The 25439-nt window shown below is 41.3% G+C and overlaps 1 protein-coding gene across 9 annotated transcripts in view; it reads left to right on the top strand.

Moving 5' to 3' along the window:
* The window catches only part of LOC138761596 (uncharacterized), a 756070-nt gene that overhangs the window by 379248 nt on the left and 351383 nt on the right, over positions 1 to 25439 (top strand). For all 9 annotated transcript variants that reach the window (XM_069933972.1, XM_069933971.1, XM_069933973.1 and 6 more), the window contains one exon: positions 20415 to 20530. In XM_069933972.1, the coding sequence (XP_069790073.1) occupies positions 20415 to 20530 (116 nt within the window). The remainder of the gene's footprint in view (positions 1 to 20414; positions 20531 to 25439) is intronic.

The raw sequence follows: 25439 nt of genomic DNA, 5'->3' as shown, positions 1-25439 counted from the left end.
GGCCCCAACCTCCCATCCACTGAATGCATCTATGTGAGGCACTGCCTCAAGAAGGCAGTCACCATCATAACAGACCCCTATCACCCTGGTCTCAACCTCTTCTCATTTCTACCTTTAGGCAGATGGCACAGAGGCCTGAAGACCAGCACCTCTAGGTTCAAGAACAGTTTATTTCCAACAGCGAGCAGACTTTTGAAGCTTCCTTTGTTACACTCATCGTGGATGCTCTGTCACCACAATTGGAACATCACCTTTTTCTTTCACTTTCACCTTAGGGTTTGATTATATATTAAAGACTTAGGTGTGAATGTAGGATTAGAAAATTGAGGATGACACAAAAATTCATGTTGTTAGGGATAGCAAAGAAGATTTTCTAAAGCCACAGCAGGAGATAGATCAAATGGAAAGTTGAATGGAGAGATGGCAGATAGAATTTAAACCTGATAAATGTAAGGTGATGTATTTTAGAGGTAAAAAGAGTTATGTAGTAAATGTACAAGTAGAGCACCTAGGATTGTTGATGAACAGAGAAAACCTGGGGGGTCCGAGTTCAAAGTTCACCAAAAGTGGCAACACAGGTGGTTAAAATATTGAAGAAATATGGCATGCTTACCTTTATGGGTTTGCATGAGGTAATGAGATATGTAATATATATTTTTAAAAATTAAATTAAATTACTATTATACAGTAAAATCCCTGATATCTGGAATTCAAGCAACTGGCAACTCCAAGCAATTGGCAAAAAAAAAATAAAGAAATAAATACAATTTAAAAATTGAAATAAATTTAAAAATAAATAAAAGTTTAAAACGGTTCAAGAAACTGTTTCCGAAGCAACACAGAACCCCCTGGTGAAGACGGGTACAAACATTCAGTCAGTCCTGCCTGCAGCAGGTGTTTGAATAAAGTATGAATAAAGTTAAATTTAGACATACAATATGGTAACAGGCCATTTTGGCGTATGAGTCCGTGCCACCCAATTTACATCCAATTGACCTACTCTCTTCTTTTCTTTTGAATGGTGGGAGGAAACCAGAGCCACAGAAAAAACCCACATAGGCACGGGGAGAATGTACAAACTCTTTACAATCCCTGGACCCAATCGCTGGTGCTGAAAAGGTGTTGTGCTAATCGCCAACCATGCTATTATGTTTGAATAAAATGGCATCACCCAGGACGAAAATCTGGCTGATGCCACTCTCCGCTGGAGCCACTCTTCCAAAATGTCTCCCTATCTGTACCTAGAAAGAGTCTTTATCTTTATTAATATATTATTAAGTATTAGTAAGGCTTTACCTGTAAATTTGGGGGAGGGGGTAATTATGAAAGTAGCACTGTTAGGCTAGTGGTTAGCTCAATGCTGTTACAGCACCAATGATCTAGGTTTGAATTTAAATTTAAAATTTGTAAGTTATGGAATGACTTCACATAATTAAGGACTACAACACTGATTGTTTTCAAATCGTTTTACATTTTGCACTCTCTTTTGTCTTTTAAACGATTTATTAGTTAGGCATTGGAAGCGGGTGTCTCACCCAATTGGAAAATTTGCATACCTGGCATCCACAATTCCCATAGTTGCTGGATAATGGGGATTTTACTGTAATTTATTTTATGAGTATCTGTTACTGTCAAAAGCAAGCGAGCACATTCAGAATCACAGAGCACAGAATTAGCCCCTTTGACTCATCAAATCCATACCTACCATCACATCACCACCTCTACCAATCCCAATTACGAGCACTTGGTCCAAAGCCTTCTATAAGTGGTGAATCAAGAGATTATCTGGTGGAAGAAGTGTTGATTCTTTGGCTTTAATTTGGAAAGAACTCAAAAAGTAATACATGCCTCATTGACAATAAATGGTAGTTGGATAGAAGCCAGCATTATCCCTTTCCACTTCTCATAGTAATATCTACTAACAGACCTTGACTTTCCCACTCATTGCTGAAGCTGCATCTGTTCTTTCAAGTATTTCTTTCACCAAAGAAATCAAAGTGCCTTTAGCATCCATTTTTTTTAATGCATGCTATTTATTTATTCATTCAAAGTACAGATAATAAGTAACATATATAACAATAAACAATGAGCAGCAGCGGCCCCGGCCCCGGTCCGGGCGAAGGGTAGACGGCGGTGGCCCCGATCCGGGCAGGAGCAAGGGGGAGACGGCGGCCCCGGCCTCGGTCGAGTGAGGCAGGCGGAGGCCCCGGTCCGGGCAGGGAGTGGGAGGCGGCGGCCCCAGTCCGGGCACAGGGAGAGCAGCAGCGGCCCCGGCCCCGGTCCGGGCGAAGGGTAGGCGGCGGCGGCCCCGATCCGGGCAGGAGCAAGGGGGAGACGGCGGCCCCGGCATCGGTCGAGTGAGGCAGGCGGAGGCCCCGATCCGGGCAGAGAGTGGGAGGCGGCGGCCCCAGTCCAGGCACAGGGTGAGCTGCGGCGGCCTCGGCCCCGGTCCGGGCAGTATGGACCGACCTAGGAGGGGAGGCAGGCCCCTCCAGCCCGGGTAAGAAACCTGCATAGGAGAAGGCCACTCCGATATAAAACCTACGACCCAAGGACCTTGCTGCCACGTCCCAACTTGCTTGGCCACGGCACACGAACCATGGGTGTAAAGGGTGGGGCCAGTACTGCGCACACTGCACTCCACCTAAAAGCTCCTTTGCGCAGGCCCGAGGACAGGTCCACGTCCTCCCCCTCCACGTCCTCCCCCTCAAAAGATGCTCACAAACTCAAGCTAGCATGCTGGAACATCAGAACCATGCTAGACGAGGCTGACAGCCACCGACCTGAACGTCGGTCTGCCCTCATCGCACATGAACTCCTCAGACTTGACATCGACATAGCCGCTCTCAGTGAAGTCCGCCTGGCAGATGTAGGCAGCCTCCAAGAACGCGGCGCGGGCTACACACTCTACTGGTCTGGCAAGCCTTCGGATGAACGATGCCTATCTGGTGTAGGCTTCATGGTCAAGAGCTTCATTGCCTCCAAACTCGAAAACCTTCCGACAGGCCTCTCGGACCGAATCATGTCCATGCGACTCCCCCTTCAAAACAAGCGTCACATCACCCTCATCAGTGTCTATGCTCCAACCCTCCAGGCGGAACTAGCAGAAAAGGACAAGTTCTACACCGACCTGCGCAACCTCATCCAACGCACCCCTACAGCCGACAAGGTTGTCATCCTGGGCGACTTCAACGCTCGTGTCGGCAAAGACTCAGAAACCTGGCCAGGAATCCTGGGCAAGCATGGCGTCGGCAAGTGCAACGACAATGGGCGCCTCCTGTTGGAGCTATGTGCAGAACAGCGGCTTGTCATTACAAACACCCTTTTTCAGCAGAGGGACAGCCTTAAGACCACCTGGATGCATCCCCGATCCAAACACTGGCACCTCCTGGACTACATCCTGGTGCGAGAAAGTGACAAACGAGATGTGCTCCACACCAGGGTCATGCCTAGCGCGGAATGCCACACTGACCACCGGCTGGTTCGCTGCAAGCTCAACCTTCACTTCAAGCCAAAGCCCAGGAACAATAAAGCCCCCAGAAAGAGGTTCAATGTTGGAAACCTGCAGTCAGACGAAGCGAGAGGAAACTTCCAGGCAAACCTCAAAGCAAAGCTCGACGATGCAACCCGCCTCACGGACCCGTCCCCTGAAACGCTCTGGGATCAGTTGAAGACTACCATACTGCAATCCACTGAAGAGGTACTGGGCTTCTCCTCCAGGAAAAACAAGGACTGGTTTGACGAAAACAGCCAGGAAATCCAGGAGCTGCTGGCAAAGAAGCGAGCTGCCCACCAGGCCCACCTTACAAAGCCATCCTGTCCAGAGAAGAAACAAGCCTTCCGTCGCATATGCAGCCATCTTCAGCGCAAACTCCGGGAGATCCAAAATGAGTGGTGGACTAGCCTCGCCAAACGAACCCAGCTCATCGCGGACATTGGCGACTTCAGGGGTTTCTATGAGGCTCTAAAGGCTGTGTACGGCCCCTCACGCCAAGTCCAAAGCCCGCTGCGCAGCTCAGACGGCAAAGTCCTCCTCAGCAACAAGATTTCCATCCTCAACCGATGGTCAGAACACTTCCAATCTCTTTCAGTGCCAACCGCTCAGTCCAAGATTCCGCCCTGCTCCAGCTCCCTCAACAGCCCCTAAGGCTAGAGCTGGATGAGGTTCTCACCCTGGATGAGACATATAAGGCAATCGAACAACTGAAAAGTGGCAAAGCAGCAGGTATGGATGGAATCCCCCCAGAGGTCTGGAAGGCTGGCGGCAAAATCCTGCATGCCAAACTGCATGAGTTTTTCAAGCTTTGTTGGGACAAAGGAAAACTGCCTCAGGATCTTCGTGATGCCACCATCATCACCCTGTACAAAAACAAAGGCGAGAAATCAGACTGCTCAAACTACAGGGGAATCACGTTGCTCTCCATTGCAGGCAAAATCTTCGCTAGGATTCTACTAAATAGAATAATACCTAGTGTCGCCGAGAATATTCTTCCAGAATCACAGTGCGGCTTTCGCGCAAACAGAGGAACTACTGACATGGTCTTTGCCCTCAGACAGCTCCAAGAAAAGTGCAGAGAACAAAACAAAGGACTCTACATCACCTTTGTTGACCTCACCAAAGCCTTCGACACCGTGAGCAGGAAAGGGATTTGGCAAATACTAGAGCGCATCGGATGTCCCCCAAAGTTCCTCAACATGATTATCCAACTGCACGAAAACCAACAAGGTCGGGTCAGATACAGCAATGAGCTCTCTGAACCCTTCTCCATTAACAATGGCGTGAAGCAACAAGATTTAAATATAAAGATAAACAAGATTTAAATATAAAGATAAAAAAGGAAACATGGGAGAAGTTATGCTCTGGAACGATGAGAAATACAATAAATACGAGGCTGCGTATGATACAATATAATTGGTTACACAGACTATACATTACACCACAAAAGTTAAATAAATGGGACCCAACAGTATCTGATAGATGTTTTCGATGTAAAAAAGAAAGGGGAACAACAATTCATGCAATCTGGACATGTGAGAGAGTAGAAAAATTTTGGGATGATCTCAATCAGATATTAAATAAAATAACAGAAAACAATATACCAAAGAATCCAGAGATCTTTCTCCTAAGTAACATAAAAAATAAAGAATTTGGAATTGACTTGGAGGATGCACAAAAAAGATTTGTTAAGATAGCCCTAGCTGTAGCAAAAAAATGTATTATGTCAACCTGGAAATTGGAAGATAATTTGAAAATACAACAATGGTATATAGAAATGAATAAATGTATTCCATTAGAAAAAATAACATATAGTTTAAGAAATAATATTGAAATATTCGAACAAGTATGGGAGCCTTACATTAAATACAATAGCGAAAACCTACCGGGAACAAACATTACCTAAGTTGATGGAAGGAGAAGAAAAGAAAAGAATGGACTCAGTAGAATTTCTGGTGTATTTTTGTTGAATGACAACATTGTCTAACTGAATTAATGCAACCTAGATTGTATAACTAAAATGGATGAGAGGGGGGGGATGGGGGGGTGGCTTGGGAGGAGGGAGGGGGGAGGGAGAAAAAGTCACTGTAAATGTGTGGAAAAGAAAAAGTGTATATCATGGCTATTGTGATTTATGGTGTGAAAAATAAAAATTTAAAAAAAAAAAAAAATGGCGTGAAGCAAGGCTGTGTTCTCGCACCAACCCTCTTTTCAATCTTCTTCAGCATGATGCTGAACCAAGCCATGAAAGACCCCAACAATGAAGACGCTGTTTACATCCGGTACCGCACGGATGGCAGTCTCTTCAATCTGAGGCGCCTGGAAGCTCACACCAAGACACAAGAGAAACTTGTCCGTGAACTACTCTTTGCAGACGATGCCGCTTTAGTTGCCCATTCAGAGCCAGCTCTTCAGCGCTTGACGTCCTGCTTTGCGGAAACTGCCAAAATGTTTGGCCTGGAAGTCAGCCTGAAGAAAACTGAGGTCCTCCATCAGCCAGCTCCCCACCATGACTAACAGCCCCCCCACATCTCCATCGGGCACACAAAACTCAAAACGGTCAACCAGTTTACCTATCTCGGCTGCACCATTTCATCAGATGCAAGGATCGACAATTAGATAGAAAACAGACTCGCCAAGGCAAATATCGCCTTTGGAAGACTACACAAAAGAGTCTGGAAAAACAACCAACTGAAAAACCTCACAAAGATAAGCATATACAGAGCCGTTGTCATACCCACACTCCTGTTCGGCTCCGAATCATGGGTCCTCTACCGGCATCACCTACGGCTCCTAGAACGCTTCCACCAGCGTTGTCTCCGCTCCATCCTCAACATCCATTGGAGCGCTTTCATCCCTAACGTCGAAGTACTCGAGATGGCAGAGGTCGACAGCATCGTGTCCACGCTGCTGAAGATCCAGCTGCGCTGGGTGGGTCACGTCTCCAGAATGGAGGACCATCGCCTTCCCAAGATCGTGTTATATGGCGAGCTCTCCACTGGCCACCGTGACAGAGGTGCACCAAAGAAAAGGTACAAGGACTGCCTAAAGAAATCTCTTGGTGCCTGCCACATTGACCACCGCCAGTGGGCTGATAACGCCTCAAACCGTGCATCTTGGCGCCTCACAGTTTGGCGGGCAGCAACCTCCTTTGAAGAAGACCGCAGAGCCCACCTCACTGACAAAAGGCAAAGGAGGAAAAACCCAACACCCAACCCCAACCAACCAATTTTCCCCTGCAGCCGCTGCATCCGTGTCTGCCTGTCCCGCATCGGACTTGTCAGCCACAAACGAGCCTGCAGCTGATGTGGACTTTTACCCCCTCCATAAATCTTGGTCCGCGAAGCCAAGCCAAAGTATAACAATAAACCATAAACATGAATGTAAATTTTATATATATAAAAAAAGAAAAGAAAGAGGAAAAAAAAAAGAACCCCCCCCTTTCAGCCAATTCTCCTCAGGAGAGCCAAAAAGAGAAGAAAAAAAACATTAAGAAAAAATTAAGCATAGAAATTAAGATCTAATCAATGTAAATCAAAATGTAAATATTCTGAATATAACAACCACCTATTAATAAAGAAACTATAGTTATCACGTGAAACATATGTAATTTTTTTCCATTATTAAACAATATTTCATCTCATTATGCCATCTATTAATATCAATCATATTTGTATCTTTCCACGTAATAGCAATACATTTTTTGCTACAGATAAAGCTAAATATACAAAAGCAAGTTGAAACTTATCTAATCCCAAACCTTTCAGAGGTTGCAAACTACCCAATAAAAATACTGTCGGATCTAAAAGTATTTTAATCTTATGCAAGTATTCTAGAAACAATTGAACTTTCTTCCAAAAAGATTGTATATATATATATGACCAAACCACATGAAAAAAAGTTCCAACAGAGTTACCACATCTAAAACACAAATCTGATTCATAAAAACCATACTTTTTTAGTTTTTCAGGTGTTAAGTATAATTGATGTAAAAAATTATAATTAATCATTGCATAGTGTGCATTTATCAGTCTCAGTCCCTCTTCAATTTCATACTTTCTTTGACATTCAAATGTATTTCTTGTAAAAAAGCAACATCAATTTTCATTTTCTTAATATACGCCAAGACTCGCTTACGCTTGATCAGACTGTTTAAACCTTGAACATTAAAAGTAGCAAACCTCAACTTTGACATATCTACTGATATTACTAAAAACTAATAATATTGTTATATAAAAACACAAAGCAATGTAAATAGGCCCTCCAATAGGAGAAAGAAAAACCACAAATTAAAGACTAAATAAAGTGAAAATTAAAAAAAAATAATCAGAAAAAAAAAACCCCAAAAAAAACTACCAAAAAGTAGTAACCCCTAAACAAAACTTGGGTGTGGATCACCCACCATTGGCTGATGACTAATAGAACTTAGAGCCAATCTCTCCCTCCCCAGCCAAACAAAGAATAACATCAAAATATCATAATGACATATAAAATAAGGTAAGAATAAGTAAGTTCTTCTATTCATCCAAGAGATTCCAAACTCGGAGACCTCATTTCCAGAGAAGTTGGACTCTTTCCATTCGAACAACCAGATTTTTCTTTAGGAGACAATGGTGAACTATGTCTTTTGTCCTCTTGCATCTGGCAATGAATCAGTAAAATTCATTGCTTCACGATCATTCTCAAAAAAACCAAGATTGAAATTCTCCATAGAACACCTTCAACACTGCCGGATAACGAAAAGTAGACTTGCCTCTAGCATCCATGATGGGCCATAAGAGCCTAACCAGAAGGCCAAGATTTCAGAAGGAAACACGTTCAAACATAAATAAATTAACAGTTCATAGATTCCCATGGTCTACTTGCCTATAGCTGAATGCCCATTAACTGTTGCATCTTTTGGATTAAATAATTAATATGAAGAAACTGAATTTCAGCCTTTTTAATGCACTAAACTGCTGTTACATTTATACTATAAATGTAAAATAAGTTCTTAAAAAAAACTGAGTTCTCCTCAAGAAATCAAGAATTTGGCCGAGGAGGTAGTGATGGCTGTGTTAAAAAAGATAAAGGTGGATAAATCTCCCGGACCGGACAAAATATTCCCTAGGACACTCAGGGAGGCTAGTGGACAGTTAGTGGGGCCATTAACAGAGATATTTAGGATGTCACTGGCCACGGGGTGGTACCAAAGGATTGGAGGGTGGCGCATGTGGTTCCTCTGTTTAAGAAAGGGTCCAAATGCAAACCTGGGAATTATAGGCCTGTAAGTCTGACGTCTGTGGTGGGCAAGTTGATGGAAAGTGTTCTGAGGGATGCTATTTACAAATTTTTGGAGGTACAAGGATTGATAGGGAGTAATCAACATGGTTTTGTCAGGGGTAGATCATGCTTGACAAACCTGATTGAGTTCTTCGAGGGGGTTACAAAAAAGGTTGATGAAGGGAAAGCTGTGGATGTTGTCTATTTGGACTTTAGTAAAGCTTTTGATAAAGTTCCCCACAGGAGGTTAGGAAAAAAGGTGGAGGCATTAGGTATAAATAAGGAGGTAGTGAAATGGATTCAGCAGTGGTTGGATGGGAGTCAGAGAGTAGTGGTAGAAAATTGTTTGTCCAATTGGAGGCCGGTGACTAGTGGAGTTCCTCAGGGTTCGGTCCTGGGTCCACTATTATTTGTTATATATATTAACGATCTGGATGTAGGGGTAGAAAATTGGATAAGCAAGTTTGCGGATGACACAAAGATTGGTGGTGTTGTGGACAGTGAGGTAGATTACCGTAGATTAAAAGGTGATTTAGGAAGGCTGGAGGTGTGGGCTGAGAAATGGCTGATGGAATTTAATACAGATAAATGTGAGGTGCTGCATTTTGGAAAGGCAAATTTAAATAGGTCATATACATTGAATGGTAGACAATTGAGGAGTGCAGAGCAACAAAGGGATTTAGGAGTTATGGTAAATAGTACCCTCAAGGCTGATACTCAGGTAGATAGTGTGGTGAAGAAGGCATTTGGAATGTTGGCCTTCATAAATCGGAGTATTGAATTCAAGAGTAGGGAGGTTATGATGAAATTGTACAAGGCATTGGTGAGGCCAAATTTGGAGTACTGTGTACAGTTTTGGTCACCAAATTATAGGAAAGATATAAACAAAATAGAGAGAGTGCAGAGAAGGTTCACGAGAATGTTGACAGGATTTCAGGGTCTGAGTTACAGGGAAAGGCTGTGCAGACTGGGGCTTTTTTCTCTGGAGCGTAGAAGATTGAGAGGGGATTTGATAGAGGTGTTTAAGATTTTAAAAGGGACAGACAGAGTAAATGTGGATATGCTTTTTCAATTAAGAAAGGGGGAGATTCAAACTAGAGGACATGGTTTAAGATTGAAGGGGGAAAATTATAAGGGGAACATGAGGGGAAATTTCTTTACACAGAGGGTGGTGGGGATGTGGAATGAGCTTCCGGCAGATGTGGTCGAGGCGGGATCATTGGTTTCATTTAAGGAAAGACTAGATCGTTACATGGATAGGAGGGGACTAGAGGGGTATGGACCGGGTGCTGGTCAGTGGGACTAGGAGGGTGGAGATTTGCTACAGCATGGACTAATAGGGCCGAACTGGCCTGTTCTGTGCTGTAAGTGGTTATATGGTTATATGGACCATCATTCCACATCAGGTCAAAACCTCCGACCTGCTTCTCTTTTCCAGAGAGTCTGAAAAACATAGCCTTTTTATTTTAAGATAGAGTATATCGTAATCATAAGTAGAAAGCTCAATTCGCCAATGCATGATCTTATCATTTTTAATTTTGCTCTTCAATTTAATGTTGAACATGTAGGCAATCGGAAATTAAAATGGCTATGCTGGAAATACCGAATGGTAAATCGCCTGATGATGATGGATTTTCGGTTGAATTTTATAAAAAATTTTTATGATGATTTATCTACAGTGTTTGGGGATGTATTATGTCAAGTAGGAGAACATTATGATTTACCTGAGTCTTGTTCTAGTGCTTTAATTACAGTAATTCCTAAAAAAGATAGAGATCCTTTCAAGGTATCTTCATATAGGCCAATTTCGTTGTTAAATTTAGATTATAAAATAATAGCTAAAATATTAACAAATAGACTGGCTAAATTTTTACCAAAGTTGATTCATATTGATCAAACAGGATTTATAAAGAATAGATATGCTTCAGATAACATTTTGCGAGTGATTAGTTTGATTAATAGATTTCGACAATCTTTAGATCACACATGTCAAACTCTGGCCTGCGGGCCAAATTTGGCTCGCGATATAATTATATTTGGCCCGCAAGATCATATTAAATATATATTAGAGTTGGTCCGCTGGCCACCGCGCCAGTATAGTGCATGCATACTGAAGGTGAAAATGAAGACGCTGGAGGTGTGGAGGGATGTCAGAGTCCCGAATCCTGGGGATCGGAGTGCCGCACTCAGCCCGCCTGGCTCCCGGACACACAGATGCGGCGACGCCGGACCGAACGTCTCGTTGGCGATGCCTTCCCCCTCGCTCCGTGCGCGGCGGACCCTGCCTCCCACTCCTTTTGTTGGAGACGAGCCCAGCACCGTGAGATCGCAGTTTAATCCCTCTCCAACCATGGGAGGGGGGTGGGAGCAACACACTCTTCTCAGCCAATTCCTCCACCGCCCCGGACACCGGCGTTTCAACGGGGGGTTCGGGTGCCTTCATCAGATGACTGACCTGTTGGTCCAAGACAAGGGGAGAGCATACAAACTCCACACAGACAGCACCTGAACTCGGGTGAACGTGGAGCTGCGACCCCACATTCCACATCAGGACTGTGTGTAAGATTGGGAGCAGTGAGACGGAAGCTTATTTTGTTCCTGTGATTTAAGCCTTTCTTGGGGTGGGGGGGGGTGTCCTTCTCTGACCACTTGCCTAACAATTAACCTAATCAGATGTGGAGTTACCACAATACAACAGTTCTCAACCTTTTTCTTTCCACTCGCGTCCCTGTGCCATTGGTGCTCTGTGATTAGTAAGGGATTGCTTAAGGTGGTCTGTGGGTGGGAAGAAAAAGTTTGAAGACCACTGCTTTAATCATCCCTCATTGACTCGTCATGTGCACGGTTTCAGAACGCTAAAGGAAATGGGCCAATTACAATTTTTCTCAAGCAAAATATTTCAGTAACAATTGGGTCTAGAGCAGTGATTCTCACCCTTTCCTTCCCACTCACATCCCACCTTAAGCAATCCCTTACTAATTACAGAGTTCCGATGGCATAGGGCACACATGTCAAACTCTGGCCAAATTTGGCCCGCGATATAATTATATTTTGCCCGCAAGATCATTTCAAAAATGTATTAGTGGTGGCCCGCTAGCCGTCGCGCCAGTATAGCGCAGGCACAGTAATACAACAAATCCCAGAATGCATTGGCGTCAGCCTGCTAATCGCCCCCTCCTCCTCTGTTTACGTTGCAGGGTCTCACCGTGGACTCTGGTTTTGGGGCCTGGCCGGTGTCAGGGGAAGCCAAGGCCGTTTCCCAGCGCCCGGAACCGGAGGCCTCGGGCCTGACTTGCCAGGACCGTTGCCCACTCCCCCTCCCTGCCACAGGCCGACCCGCGACTCACGGTGACGGGGCCGCTGATCCGCCGAGATGCCGCCCTGCAGCGAGAGCTGATGCCCCCGCACTGTCGTTGTTCCACCCGATCGCCCGCAAACCCTGCCCTCCCGCACACAGGCCTGAGTAAGTATTGTGAACTTTAATCTCAGGATAAAACGATCTTCCAATAGTTTCATGTCACAGTGATAAATATATTCCTGGTTAAAAATGGTCCTGCACCTGGATACAAGCTCATTAGGCATAAAACTTGAAAAGTGTGTAAATCAAAGGATATCTGTACCAATGGAAAAAGGGCATGGCAAATAACCCTGCTAGAGTTCATGCCCACAATCAGTCACCCATTTGATTGTTTCAGGAATCATGTTATTCTCCAACATTCTCAATAGCCCTCAGATTTTACTATTTGACAGCACACTAGCAACATTTGACAAATCCTCTATAGAGAAATATTATTTATTGAATATTTTATTTCTCATTTGTTAATGCTTCTGGAAAGAGTTTATCCAAAACTATTATTAAACATTTATTTTAATAAGAAAAAGTTTAACATTACATATGTTGAAAGAAGAGAAAACATGCAGATGTTGAAAATTTTCAATAAATATTTAGTTCGGCCCTTGACTTAGTCCAAGTTTTTAATCTTGGCCCTCCATAAATTTGAGTTTGACACCCCTGCTTTAGATCATCCGATGGTGATATCCTTAGATGCAGAAAAAGCATTTGATAGAGTTGAATGGAATTTTTTGTTTAAAGTTTTGGAGAAATTTAAGTTTGGTCCTTCTTTTATAGGTTGGATTAGGGCTCTATATAGTAAAACGGTAGCTAGAGTATTGACGAATGGTTTGATTTTGGAATCTTTTAAGTTAACTCGATCAACTCATCAAGGCTGTCCTTTATCACCAGCTTTGTTTGCGTTAGTGATTGAACCTTTAGCACAGTTGATAAAACAAAATACACAGATACAAGGTATGAAAGTTTTAGATGAGGAGTATAAAATTAATTTATTTGCTGATGACGTATTGGTGTATTTAATAAACCCAGCTCAGTCACTTTTCCATTTGAAGGAATGTTTAATACAATATGGATGTCTTTCTGGATATAAAGTTAATTGGGAAAAAAGTGAAATATTACTGGTAAGTGAAGGAGATTATTCAATTTATAAGAATATTATTAATTTGAAGTGGACTGATCGAATTAAATATCTGGGTATAATTTTGAATGTTAATGATCAATCTTTATATAAATTAAATTATGTTCCGTTTATAAAAAAATAAAACTGATTTGATTAAATGGAAAGATTTACATATTAATTTAATGGGAAGGATAAATACAATTAAGATGAATATCTTTCCACGTATACAATATTTGTTTTAATCTATACTGTATTTACTTGATAAATTTTGTTTTAGATATTTAAATAGAATAGTTAGAGAGTTTTTATGGAGGGGTAAATTTTTGAGAGTAGCTTTGAATAAATTAACTTGGAAATATGAGTTAGGGGGATTACGTTTACCACATTTTCAAAATTATTATGAGGCAGCTCAACTTAAATTTATTAGTTCATTGATGGATTTGGTACAGCCTCCTAGTTGGGCTAAAATTGAGACGGCAAGTATTTCTGAATTTGAAATGCATCAATTTTTGTTTAGGTGGGATATGAATTTGTTTCAACAATATAATGTGCCTATACTAAAACATTTAATGAAGATATGGATAAAGAAAAATAAAATGATAGGTTCTAGGGGTAAATTATTGGCTTTGACTCTGTTGTATAATAATCAACTTATTTCTTTTTCAATACATAATCAAAGTTTATTGCATTGGAGATTTAAAGGTGTGAAAAATTTGGGAGATTGTTTTAAACAGGGTAAGTTTTTATTTTTTTAATCAGATGAGGGAAGATTTTGGTATTGATAAGAATTCTTTATTTCTTTATTATCAAATTCGATCTTTGATTTTACCTAAAATGACTAAATTTGTGTCTTTTCTTATGAAGGTACCAGAGAAGGATTATATTTCATTTATGTATCAAATATTACAGGATGGTATGGATAAAAAGGGTTGGGATAGATCTAAAATTAAATGGGAAGTGGATATTAGTTTTATTTTTTCTGAAGAGGATTGGTTAGATATCTGTTATGATAGTGTAACAAGGTTGATAGATGCACATTATGCAATGATTAATTACAATTTTTTACATCAATTATATTTGACACCTGAAAAATTAAAAAAAGATGGTTTTCATGAATCAGATTTGTATTTTAGATGTGGTGATACAGTTGGAACTTTTTTTCATGCTGTTTGGTCATGTATACATATACAATCTTTTTGGAAGAAAATTCAATTGTTTTTAGAGTATCTGTATAAGATTAAAATAGTTTTAGATCCAACAGTATTTTTATTGGGTAGTTTGCAACTTCTGAAAAGCTTGGGATTAAATAAGTTTCAGCTTGCTTTTGTATATTTAGCTTTATCCGTAGGGAAAATATGTATTGCTAGTACATGTAAAGATACAAATATGATTGATATTAATAGATGGTTTAATGAGATCAAATATTGTTTAATAATGGAAAAAATTACATATGTTTCACATGATAATTATATTTTTTTAAATAATAAGTGGCTGTTATATTCAGAATATTTACATTTCAATTTACATTGATTAGATTTTAATATGTATATTTAACTTTTTTAATATCCTTTTTTTTCTTTCTTAATGGCTCTCCTTAGATGCAGGTTGGCTGAAGGGAGGGGTTTTCTCTCGTTTTTTTTTTGTATATATATATAAATGTTCATGTTCATGTTTAATTGCTGTATATGTCATATATTATTTGTTTTTTGAATGAATAAATAAAGTTTAAAAAAAAACAGCAGATTTTTGATCAGTCAGTAAAGTGAATTTCCTTCTGGCTAAAAGGTGTTACCGATAGCAAATGGATTCTACAATAGCTCACGCTTCCTTTTCTGTAGAGGATTGCCTGACCTCTGGCTCGTGTAATGTCCAAGAGAAAAAGGCCACAGGTCTACCAGCTTGATTTAGCGTATATGCTAAGGCCCAATCTGGCACATCAGATTTCACTTGGAATGGTAAATCCTCATCAATTGCTGACATTGTCGCCTTGGCTATATCCTGTTTGATATTTTCAAAAGCACGGAGGGCTTCTTCAGATAGGAGAAAACTAGTAGGTTTAGATAGTGGCTGCGCTTTATCTGTGTAATTGGACACCTAATGAGCGTAATAGGAGAAAAATCCCAGGCAATGCTTGAGGGATTTTTGTGTTGCAGGTGGGGGTAGATCCATGAGTGGCCTCATTTTCTCTGGGTCAGGGCTGATCTCCCCTTTACTCACTACATAGCCTAATATAGCCAGGTGTTTAGTGCGGTATACACACTTGTCGTTGTTAAGGGTTAAGTGCAGATGCTTGGCCATGTGGAGAAATTTTTGTAAGTTCCGATCGTGATCATTTAAGTCCTTGCCACATATAGTGACATTGTCCAGTTAAGGGTAGGTGGGCTGCAAGTTATGAGCATCTACTAGTTTATCCATCTCTCTTTGGAAAACCGATGTACGTTAGTAGCTCCAAAAGGAGCTCTTTTAAACTGAAAAAGTTTGCCATCTGCCTCAAAAGCAGTAAACTGCCTTTCATCTTTGTGAAAAGGCACCTGATGATAAGCTGATTTCAGATCAATTGTAGAATATATTTTGTATTGTGCAATCTGGTTTACCATGTCTGAGATATGAGGCAGGGGATAAGCATCTAGTTGCGTAAACCTGTTTATAGTTTGGCTATAGTCCACGACCTTTCTAGGTTTCGAGCCATTTTTGACGACTACAACTTGTGCACACCAAGGATTTGTACTGGGTTTGATGATTTTTTTCTTTCAATAAACATCTAATCTCCTTCTTAATAAAGAGGTTGTCCTCTTTGCTATAGCGCCTACTCTTTATAGCTATAGGCACTCTGGGGTTAGATTGGTAAAAAGATGTGGTGGTTTAATCTTTAGAGTTGATAACTGAAAACAGCCTCTTGGGGTACCGTGATCGATGGTAATGGGCTGTTAAATGCCAGTATGATATTTTTCATTTGGCATTAGAAATCTAATCCTAAAAACATCAGAGGCAACAGCCCAGGAGCATGTGCAATTTGAAGTCTGTCTATTCATTTCTCTGTTCCTTCAGGGTTATTTTACAGCAACTTGTAATGTCTCGTTTTAGTCCAGAACAAACCATAGAAATTTTGCGCTTAGATGGATACAAGGTAAGATTCAGGGCGCTAGTGGTGGTAGGGTGAATATAGCTGTCAGTACTACCTGAATCAAACAGACAGTCAATAGGTTCCCCATTTACCTCCATCTTCATTATAGAATGCTTCAGGTCGTGGGGTTCCTTGCAGCAGCGATCTGTCAGAGTTCGTCACGTCACTGGCAATTCCACTTATGATTTCAGAAGAAGAAGAAGAGGGAAAAGAGCTAGATGAATCGTTGGCTCTCCAGGTCAACATACCAGTCTTGTGGCAGCACCCCTGCTTGTTAGTAACACTTGAGCACTTCTTCTTCTTACTCTTCAACTCATGGTGTGAGCTAGGCGAGGATTCTCGTGCATGGCGGGCTCTGGCCCAATGCCCTCGCTTTCTGCAGTTGGCACAATTGGCTTGCCGCATGGGGCACTAAGAGTGATCGTGTAGCGCCAAACCACAGAAGTAGCATCTTTTGAGGCGGCTTTTAGGCTGCAATTTAGTGGCACTCAGCAGTGGATCATCGCTATGGGCGGGCCTTGGGGGTGCCACTTCAGCATCTCTTTCTTTCTTGAGGGCTTTAGCACTCTGCGTACAGCCTTAAGACTCTTGCTTGTTGTAGAGCAGCATTAAAGGTTAGCCCGGGGTCTCCAGTAAACGTTGCCTGATGCACCCCGACTCCAATCCGCTTATGAATGTGGGTAGCATCAAAGATTCTTGGTGGGCTTCGGCCATGACAGCAGCACAAGCACAGGCTCTGGATAGCCCTTTTCGTGCACGTGCAAAAGCATCTTCACTCTCTCCAGCTTGTTGTCTTCGAGTGTGAAGCTGATGTCTTGTGAGCAAAGTGTTTTGTGGCATATCATAATAGGTTCTGAGGAGATTCAGTGCATTCTGGTAGACAGCTGTCCCCCATCCATGGAGTAGGGTACTTCTTCGAGGACATCTTGCACAACATTGTTCACTCGCATGTATGCTTCAAAACACTGGAGTCATTAGTGAAAAATTTCTACAGCTCGGGTGGCATCTTGATCTATCTTGAGTCTTCCAGGTTTCAGGTATCCATGATTGAGAGTCTGTTAATAAAATTGATATGCCATAGACATGGACCAGACAAGTGTTTTACTAATACTGGACTTCTATTAACAGACTATAACCAACACTAAACTGGCCACTGGGAAAACATCTCCATCTGTAATACCAGTATGGTGGAGTATCTCTACAGCCATAGCCAATAGAAAGCGGTCAGTATAATATGCCCATTACAACATCACACAGTGGTTTTCAAACTTTTTCTTTCCACTCACATACCACCTTTAGTAATCCCTATGCCTTAGGTGTTCTGTGATTAGTAAGGGATTGTTTAAGGGTTATATGAGTGGTGAAAAATAAGGCTGAGAACCACTGCTCTAGACTCAATTGTTACTGAAATATTTTGCTTGAGAAAAATTGTCATTGACCCATTTCATTTGGAGTTATGAAACTGTGCACATAACGAGTCAATTAGGTATGATTAAAACAGTAGTTTTCAAACTTTTTTTTCCACTCACTTTCCACCTTAAGTAATCCCTTACTAACCACTGCTATCTATCGCTGGGGGCTTGTGATAGATAACGAAAGATAACGTTGGGGGCTTCAAACTGAGATCTTGCTCACAGTACAAGGTGACTAGAGACACCTGGAGACAGCTGAGAGGGGGGCAGTGGGATCAGAGTGAAGGCTCGTCTTTTATCACATTGCCACTCCCAAATACTTATCTCCTCTCCCTTAATATCTGAAGGTCTGTCAGTGACCGTCTTGAATACATTCAGCAGCTGAGCATTTACACTCCCCCTTCTGTCGGTTCCAGACTCAGTACCTTTAAATCTTATTCATGAATGACCAAGCCCTATTTTGAAAGGCCAACAGCTGCCCCATTTCTGTCCTGAATTACCAGTTTGTACTTATGAATGAAATCACCTCTCATTCTCAGCAACACATCAGTGCTTCACCCACGTAACAAAACAGTGAGTCTAGTAGAGGATGCATCTTTATTTCACCATCAGCTCATTTCATCTCCAGTTCCAGCCATTTCATCTGCAGCTCATTTAAGACATGCATTTATGGGAACATGCATACAAATCCAAGATGGGCTCAACCCCAAGTGCCTGCCGGTCAGGTATTCCCTAGTGAACTCAGGGTCAGCGTCATGGAGGGGCATTCGAGGGCATACCCTTAAATGAGTTATTGTGCCCCCCACAGGTCAGATTCAGCAAGTGCAACTCAAAGCAAATAGCAGTTTGTGCTCCCCCATGGCTACCCTAAAAAAGCCACAAATATCCCAGAACTAAGTTGCTGTGTCAAAGACACGATAATCTGACCTAATCTGTCTGAGTAAGTGGTTGAAATGCTTGAGAAAATCATGTTATACATTGTGCAGTAACAAAAGATATTGCAGAGGTAGTTTTTGGTATTCAGAGCTACCCAATCTTCATCAAGAAAGGCTTGAAATTGCCTGCAATGTTACTGTGAAAGAGAATGTCAGTGGATGGATCCTGCAAAAAGTTTTCACCATCAATGAAGTTTGCAAGTTGTTTGAGTAGTCTGCAGTGAGCTCTGAAGGCACCCATAAGGTCCATCACCAAGGTTGACCTTAAATTAACAAAAAAATGAATCAAGGTATCATGATGTAGCCCTGGACATGATGAGACTAATCCATGAAGTGTTTTCACCTTTGAGGTCCATCCTATGTTGGTAAAGGCAGAAATAGGTACATCACAAACAATTACATCACTAAGTGTGTGCCTGCCAGAGAAACATCAGACTTGTTCATGTAAATAATCCGCAAAGCTGCTTGGTTTACTTTCTCAATGGCACTGTTGCAGCCAGAAATGACTGCCAAGATAATCCATTTCACATTAAATTGATTTTTTTGGAGCAATTTGGACATGAGAAATGAGAGTTAACCAATCCACTTCCTAGGCTTAAACATCCTTGGTTTTACTGGTGGATCAGAAGCGTTGAGACTTAACTAAATTTGTGTTAAAATTGTTTAAGGTCACAAAAAAGACCCTGATTTGCTAAGTGAATAAGGCCTGTCTTTGAACGACGTCTTAGCTGTCAAATAATTAGGGTGATTGTCCATGTGGCAGGAGGAGGAGAAATATGGGAAGCATGTTATTACCAATCTTCACAATGAACGTGCCCCATCCTTTCCATCCAGAATGAATTAAAATTGTCTTTCAATGGCTGGAATAGATCTTGACTTAGTACAAACATTTATAGAAGCTAAATTTAATAGAAATAAACTGATTTACTATTACCTGCTTCACATGATAGTGCTTTTTAAAACCATTCCCATTGTCTCATTTTGATTACTTTCTTTGCTCAGAATGCAACATAAACAAAAACGGAAAGGGAAACTAATTTACGTTTTTATCAAGCGTTGCTTCAGATTTGGCCAAATGCCCAGAGTTAGTTAATTTATAATTTATGACAGTAACATAACAATTTCAAGTTAAGAGCAATGTTAAGCACAAATTTAATTTGTGCAGTAAGGAGGAGATAAAAGTTTACAGGAGCTGAGAATTGCCAACTGAGCATTGAAATATCGTTCAATAATAAGCCAAATGAGCAACAAATAAATCTTAGAATTATGTGGAATATTAATATAAAATTTGATAGAGGTTTACAAGATTATGAGAGGTATAGACAGAGTTGATGCGAGTAAGATTTTTCCACTTAGATTGGGGGAGATAAATACGAGGGGTCATAGCTTTAAGCTGAAAGAGGAAAGGTTTAGGAGGAACATTAGGGGAAAGTTCTTCACTTAGAGAGTGGTGAGAATGTGTAATGAGCTGATGTGGTGAATGCAGGCATGATTTTGAGATTAAAAATTGATTGGATAGATACATGGATAGGAGAGGTCTGGAGGGTTATGGAGTGGGAACAGGACAGTGGGACTAGCAGAATGGAGGCTGGCACAGCCTAGAAGGGCCAAATGGCCTATTTTCTGTGCTGTAGCATTCTATGCTTCTATTAAACATCAGTAGATCTAAGCTTTCTTTGTGGGAGTTACAAATCACAAACTTACTCATTTCAGATGTGCTCTCGAGTGGTAGCTCCAGAGAAACTGATGCACAGAATCAAGCATTGGAAAAGTACGTATGCTGTGAAGGAGCGCATTCAGTTTTATGAGTTCATGGACTTACTATTACTGTAAGTGATTAAATCTACTATTTTAAGTTACATAAAAACAAAAGCAATAGAAAGAGTAATAATGGGCCCCTTGATACTGTTGCTGAACAAACTTGTACATCCGAAAACAAAATGAATGAAGTTTGTCGACCAACGAGTTCAGCATTAGTTTCTAAAAATACTGAAATCCAATATTAAGAAAGTGTAACTCAGAAAACCATTGTATAATAAGTATGAAATGATATGGTTTTAAATTTAAATGTTAACTTTTTAAAAATTATATTTAGACATACAGTACAGTAAAAGGCCATTTTGGCCGACGAGTCTGTGCCACCCAATTTATACCCAATTAACCTTCAGCCCTGGTATGTTTTGAAGGGTAGGAGGAAACTGGAGCCCCTGGGCAAAACCCATGCAGACAGAGTATAGGGAGAGATTGGACAGATTAGGTCTTTATTCTTTGGAGCGTAGAAGGTTGAGAGGGGATTTGATAGAAGTATTTAAGATTATGAAAGGGATAGACAGAGTGGATGTGGATAGACTATTTCCGTTAAGAGGAGGAAAGATTAAAACAAGAGGACATGAGTTAAGAATTAAGGGGCAGAGGTTTAGAGGTAACATGAGGGGGAACTTCTTTACTCAGAGAGTGGTAGCCGTGTGGAATGAGCTTCCGGGAGAAATAGTGGCGGCGGAGTCAATTGTATTATTTAAGAAAAGGTTGGACAGGTATATGGATGAGAAGAAGATGGAGGGTTATGGGCATTGTGCAGGGAGGTAGGACTAGAAAGGGGTGTTTGGTTCGGTGTGGACTAGAAGGGCCTAATGGCCTGTGTCCGTGCTGTAATTGTTATGTTATGTTATGTTACTTTCAGACAGCATGGGATTCATACCCCAGTACCAATCACTGGTGCTGTAAAGGCATTGCGCCAACTGCTATGCCAACCGTGCCACCCCTTTTATGAAAGATATATTGTTTTCAACAATGTAAGGGAATTTTTAGGAGGATATCATGGAAAAGTGGGGTGCCAGTGGATGAACTGCTCAGACAAACCCTCCGTGACTCAACAATTTAACAATAATATTTATTTTGTATTTGTGTACAAGTGCTGAGCATATGTAGCATATGTATGTATGTTTGCGTGCTTTGCACTGAGGACCAGAGAAGGCTCTTCTCTCAGGTTGTACTTGTACAATTGGATGATAAATAAATGTATCCTTTTGCTTTCAAAAGGCATTGATAGGGTTTCACAGAAAAGTTTGTTGGATAAAGTAAGTGTTCAGGAAAATTAGAGCAAACTATCAGATCGATTAAGGGGTAAAAAAAAAAGGAATAAATTATTCCTTGTCATGCTGACAAGATTTTACGAATAATATACCATATGATGTAATTATCAAAGTTAATTTATCCTAATTTGCTGAAGATATAGATGAGAAGGAAAGTAGCATGGGGCTAAAGATCAGTGAAATGATCGGTAAGAAGGTTATTCACTTCAATCAGAAGCATGGAAAAACAGATGCCCGGAAATTTAATTGCAGAACATTTGTTTCAGCATTATGCAATTGAACATAATGTATTTTACAACATGAAATTTCACACTTGTTCATGCCAGTAGAAAGTTTAATTGGGTTGCTCCCGTTGTCTGTCACACTTGTAAATCCCAGCACAATTTCATGTCAGGAACACATGCAATGATGTCAATCCCTGTGCGATGTGCCTTTCGGAGCATGCGCGGAAAGTTGGACAGATGGTTGGGCAATCTCTTGACACCATGTTCTTAAATACTAAATCTCACCAGGACTGGAGGGCTTGAGTTATAGGGAGAGGTTGGATAGGCTGGGTCTTTATTACCAAGAGTGAAGGAGGCTGAGGGGTGATCTTACAGAGGTTTATAAAATCACGAGGGGTACATATAAAATGAATGCTTACAATCTTTTTCCAAGGTAAATGAACGAGAGGGCACAAGTTTAAAATGAAAGGGGAAAGATTTAAGTGGGATCTGAGGGGCAGCTTTTTCACTCATAGGGTGGCATATGTCTGGAATGAGCTACCAAGGCTACCAGTTTATCACAATATTGGTGTTCAAAAGATATTTGGACAAATCTATGGATAGGAAAAGCTGAGAAGGACAAGGGCCAAATGCAGGCAAATGGGACTGGCCCAAAAATATTAACTTGATTGGTATAGACAAGTTGAGCTGAAGAACCAGTTACATGCTGTATGACTCCATGACTCTACCTGCAGCAACTAACAGTGGAAAGATAAATTTAAGCGAAATACATATCTTCCTTCCTTGGTCCTCCCACCCACCAAAGCCATGGTCTAATCTCACATGCAACCTGTGATTTTTATTCCTCCCCAACCCAATGATTATTCCCGAACAGGCATTTGTTACCCTATAATTGACAATCCTGATTATTCCCTCATGGATACTTCTTGCTTCTGGTCACAATCTTCTCCATTCAACCTAACACTACTAACCACCTGATGACCATCTCCAGTTTCTCATGCTATAATTAAATATCAGGATTCTTACCCATCCACAGGCTTCTTTTCTAATGAGGGCAAGAATAGGACATTAGGGCAGTTGAGCACATGGCTGAGAAGATGGTGCAGGGTACAGAGGAGATCCAAATGATTGTGAAACATTCAGTTCTCCTCTGGAGGAGATATGATCTGTACTAAAATGAAAGGATATCCCTGAATTGCAAAGTGACCAAAATCCCTGTGGGCAGTTTTGATAGAGTTGTTGAGGTGCATTTAAATTATTTCAACAGGGGGAAATGAAAGATGTGTAGTGCGACTGTGAGGAAGGAGCATAAAAGCAGTAAGTTGGATGGGTTGAAATATGGGTACTTTAATGCATAGTATATTAGGAATAGAGCAGATTAACTCAGAAAGTGGGTCAATACTTGAAACTATGATATTGTGGTTATTACAGAGATTTGGCTGCTGAACATGCCAGGCTTTAGATGTTTCAAAAAGGGAGATAAAAGAGTTGGAGTGTGACACTGCTGACCAGGGTTACTATCACAGCTGCAGAAAAGCGAGAAGTAGTGGAGTGATGTCTACTCAGTCTGTGTGGGTGGCAGTCAAGAATAGGAAGGGATCAGGATCAGATGAGATTTACTCAAAACTACTATGGGAAGCAAGGGAGGAGATTCCTGAGCCACTGGCGATGGTCTTTGCATTGTCACTGGGGACACAGAAGTACTGGAGAAATGGAAGGTTGCAAATGCTGTTCCCCCATTGAAGAAAGGGAGTAGAAATAACCCAGCAATTATAGACCAGTGAGTCTTAATTCAGTGGTTGGCAAGCTGTTGGCAATACCTGAAAGGCAGGTATTGCAAACATTCAAAGAGGCAAAATCTGATTAGGGATACTCAGCATGGCTTCATCAGGAGAAGGTTGTGTCCACAAGCCTGATTGAATTTTTTGAAGATGTAACAAAGAAAATTGATGAAGGTAGAACAGTGAATGTAGTGTATATGGATTTAATTTGATAAGGTTCCCCATGCAAGACCCATTCAGAAAGTAAAGAGGCATGGAAGTCAAGGAGGCTTTGCTTTATGGAAACAGAATTGGCTTGTCCACAGAACATGGTTGTAGATGGTTCATATTCTGCATGGAGGTCGGTGACCTGTGGGGTTCTGGGAACCCTCTTCAGAGTGTTTTTTATAAATGTCCTAGATGAGGAAGTGGAGAGGTGGGTTAGTAAGTTTCCGGATGACACAAAAATTGGGGGTATTGTGGATATTCTGGAGGGTTGCCAGAGGTTACAAAGTGACATTAATAAGATGCAGAGCTGGGATGAGAAGTGACACATGGAGTTCAACCTAATAAAATGCAATTGTTTATTTCAGTAAGCAAATTTGAAGACAGAATATATAATTAATGGGAGGATTCTGAGCAGTGTAAATAAACTGAGAGATCATGAGGTACTGTTACAGCTTTGGTTAGACCCCTATTAGATATTGTGTTCAGTTCTGGTTGACTCAGTACAGAAAAGATGTGGATGCTATTGAAAAGGTAAAGAGATTTACAAGGATGCTGCCTGGATTGGAGATCATGCCTTACGAGGGTAGGTTGAGTGAACTTGGTCTTTTCTCCTTAGAGCGATGGAGGATGAGGGATGACCAGTTAGAGTTGTACAAGGCATTGATTGTGTAGATGACCAGAGCCTTTTTCCCAGGGCTGAAATTATAACATCAGGGAGCTCAGTTTTCAGGTGCTTGGAAGTAAGTACAGAGGAAATGAAAGAGATGTTATTCACACAGAGTTTGGTGGGTGCATGGAATGTGCTGCCAGCAATGGTGGTGAAGGCAGGTATAATATGATCTTTTAAGGGTCTATGAGATAGGTACATGGAAATGAGAAAAATGGTGGGTTTTGCAGTAGAGAAATTCTAGGCAGTTGATAGCGTAGGTTATTAGATCAGCACAGTGATTGGGCTGAAGGGCCTGTACTGTGCTGTAGATTTCTATGTACTATGTTCCAGTACTTCACATTTCCTCAATAACCTCCTGGTTCTAACCCTGCACTCCCCATCCTCCACAACACTCACAACAAACTTATGGTTCCAAACCTCCGTCTCCACAACACTCTTCTTGTTCCCATTCCACCCCTTCCCTCTCAAAACACTATTGCGGTTTTGAAATCACCCACTTCACAACAATCTTTAGGGTGCCACAGTTAGTGTAGCGGTTATCACGATGCTATTGCAATGCCAGTGACCTGGGTTCGTATCCACAGTGTCTGTACATTCTACCTGTGACTGTGTGTTTCGCCCAGGGACTTCAGTTTCCTTCCAAGTTCAAAACAAGTACAGGGTGAATAGGTTAATTGGTCAAAAGGGCGTATTTGAGTGGAATGGGCTTGTGGGCTGGATGGGCCTGTTACCATTCTGTATATCTGAATGAAATAAAATCTCTT

Source organism: Narcine bancroftii, chromosome 4 (genome assembly GCF_036971445.1).
Source record: "Narcine bancroftii isolate sNarBan1 chromosome 4, sNarBan1.hap1, whole genome shotgun sequence".
Taxonomy (NCBI): domain Eukaryota; kingdom Metazoa; phylum Chordata; class Chondrichthyes; order Torpediniformes; family Narcinidae; genus Narcine; species Narcine bancroftii.
This window is presented reverse-complemented; position numbering and strand designations above follow the sequence as displayed.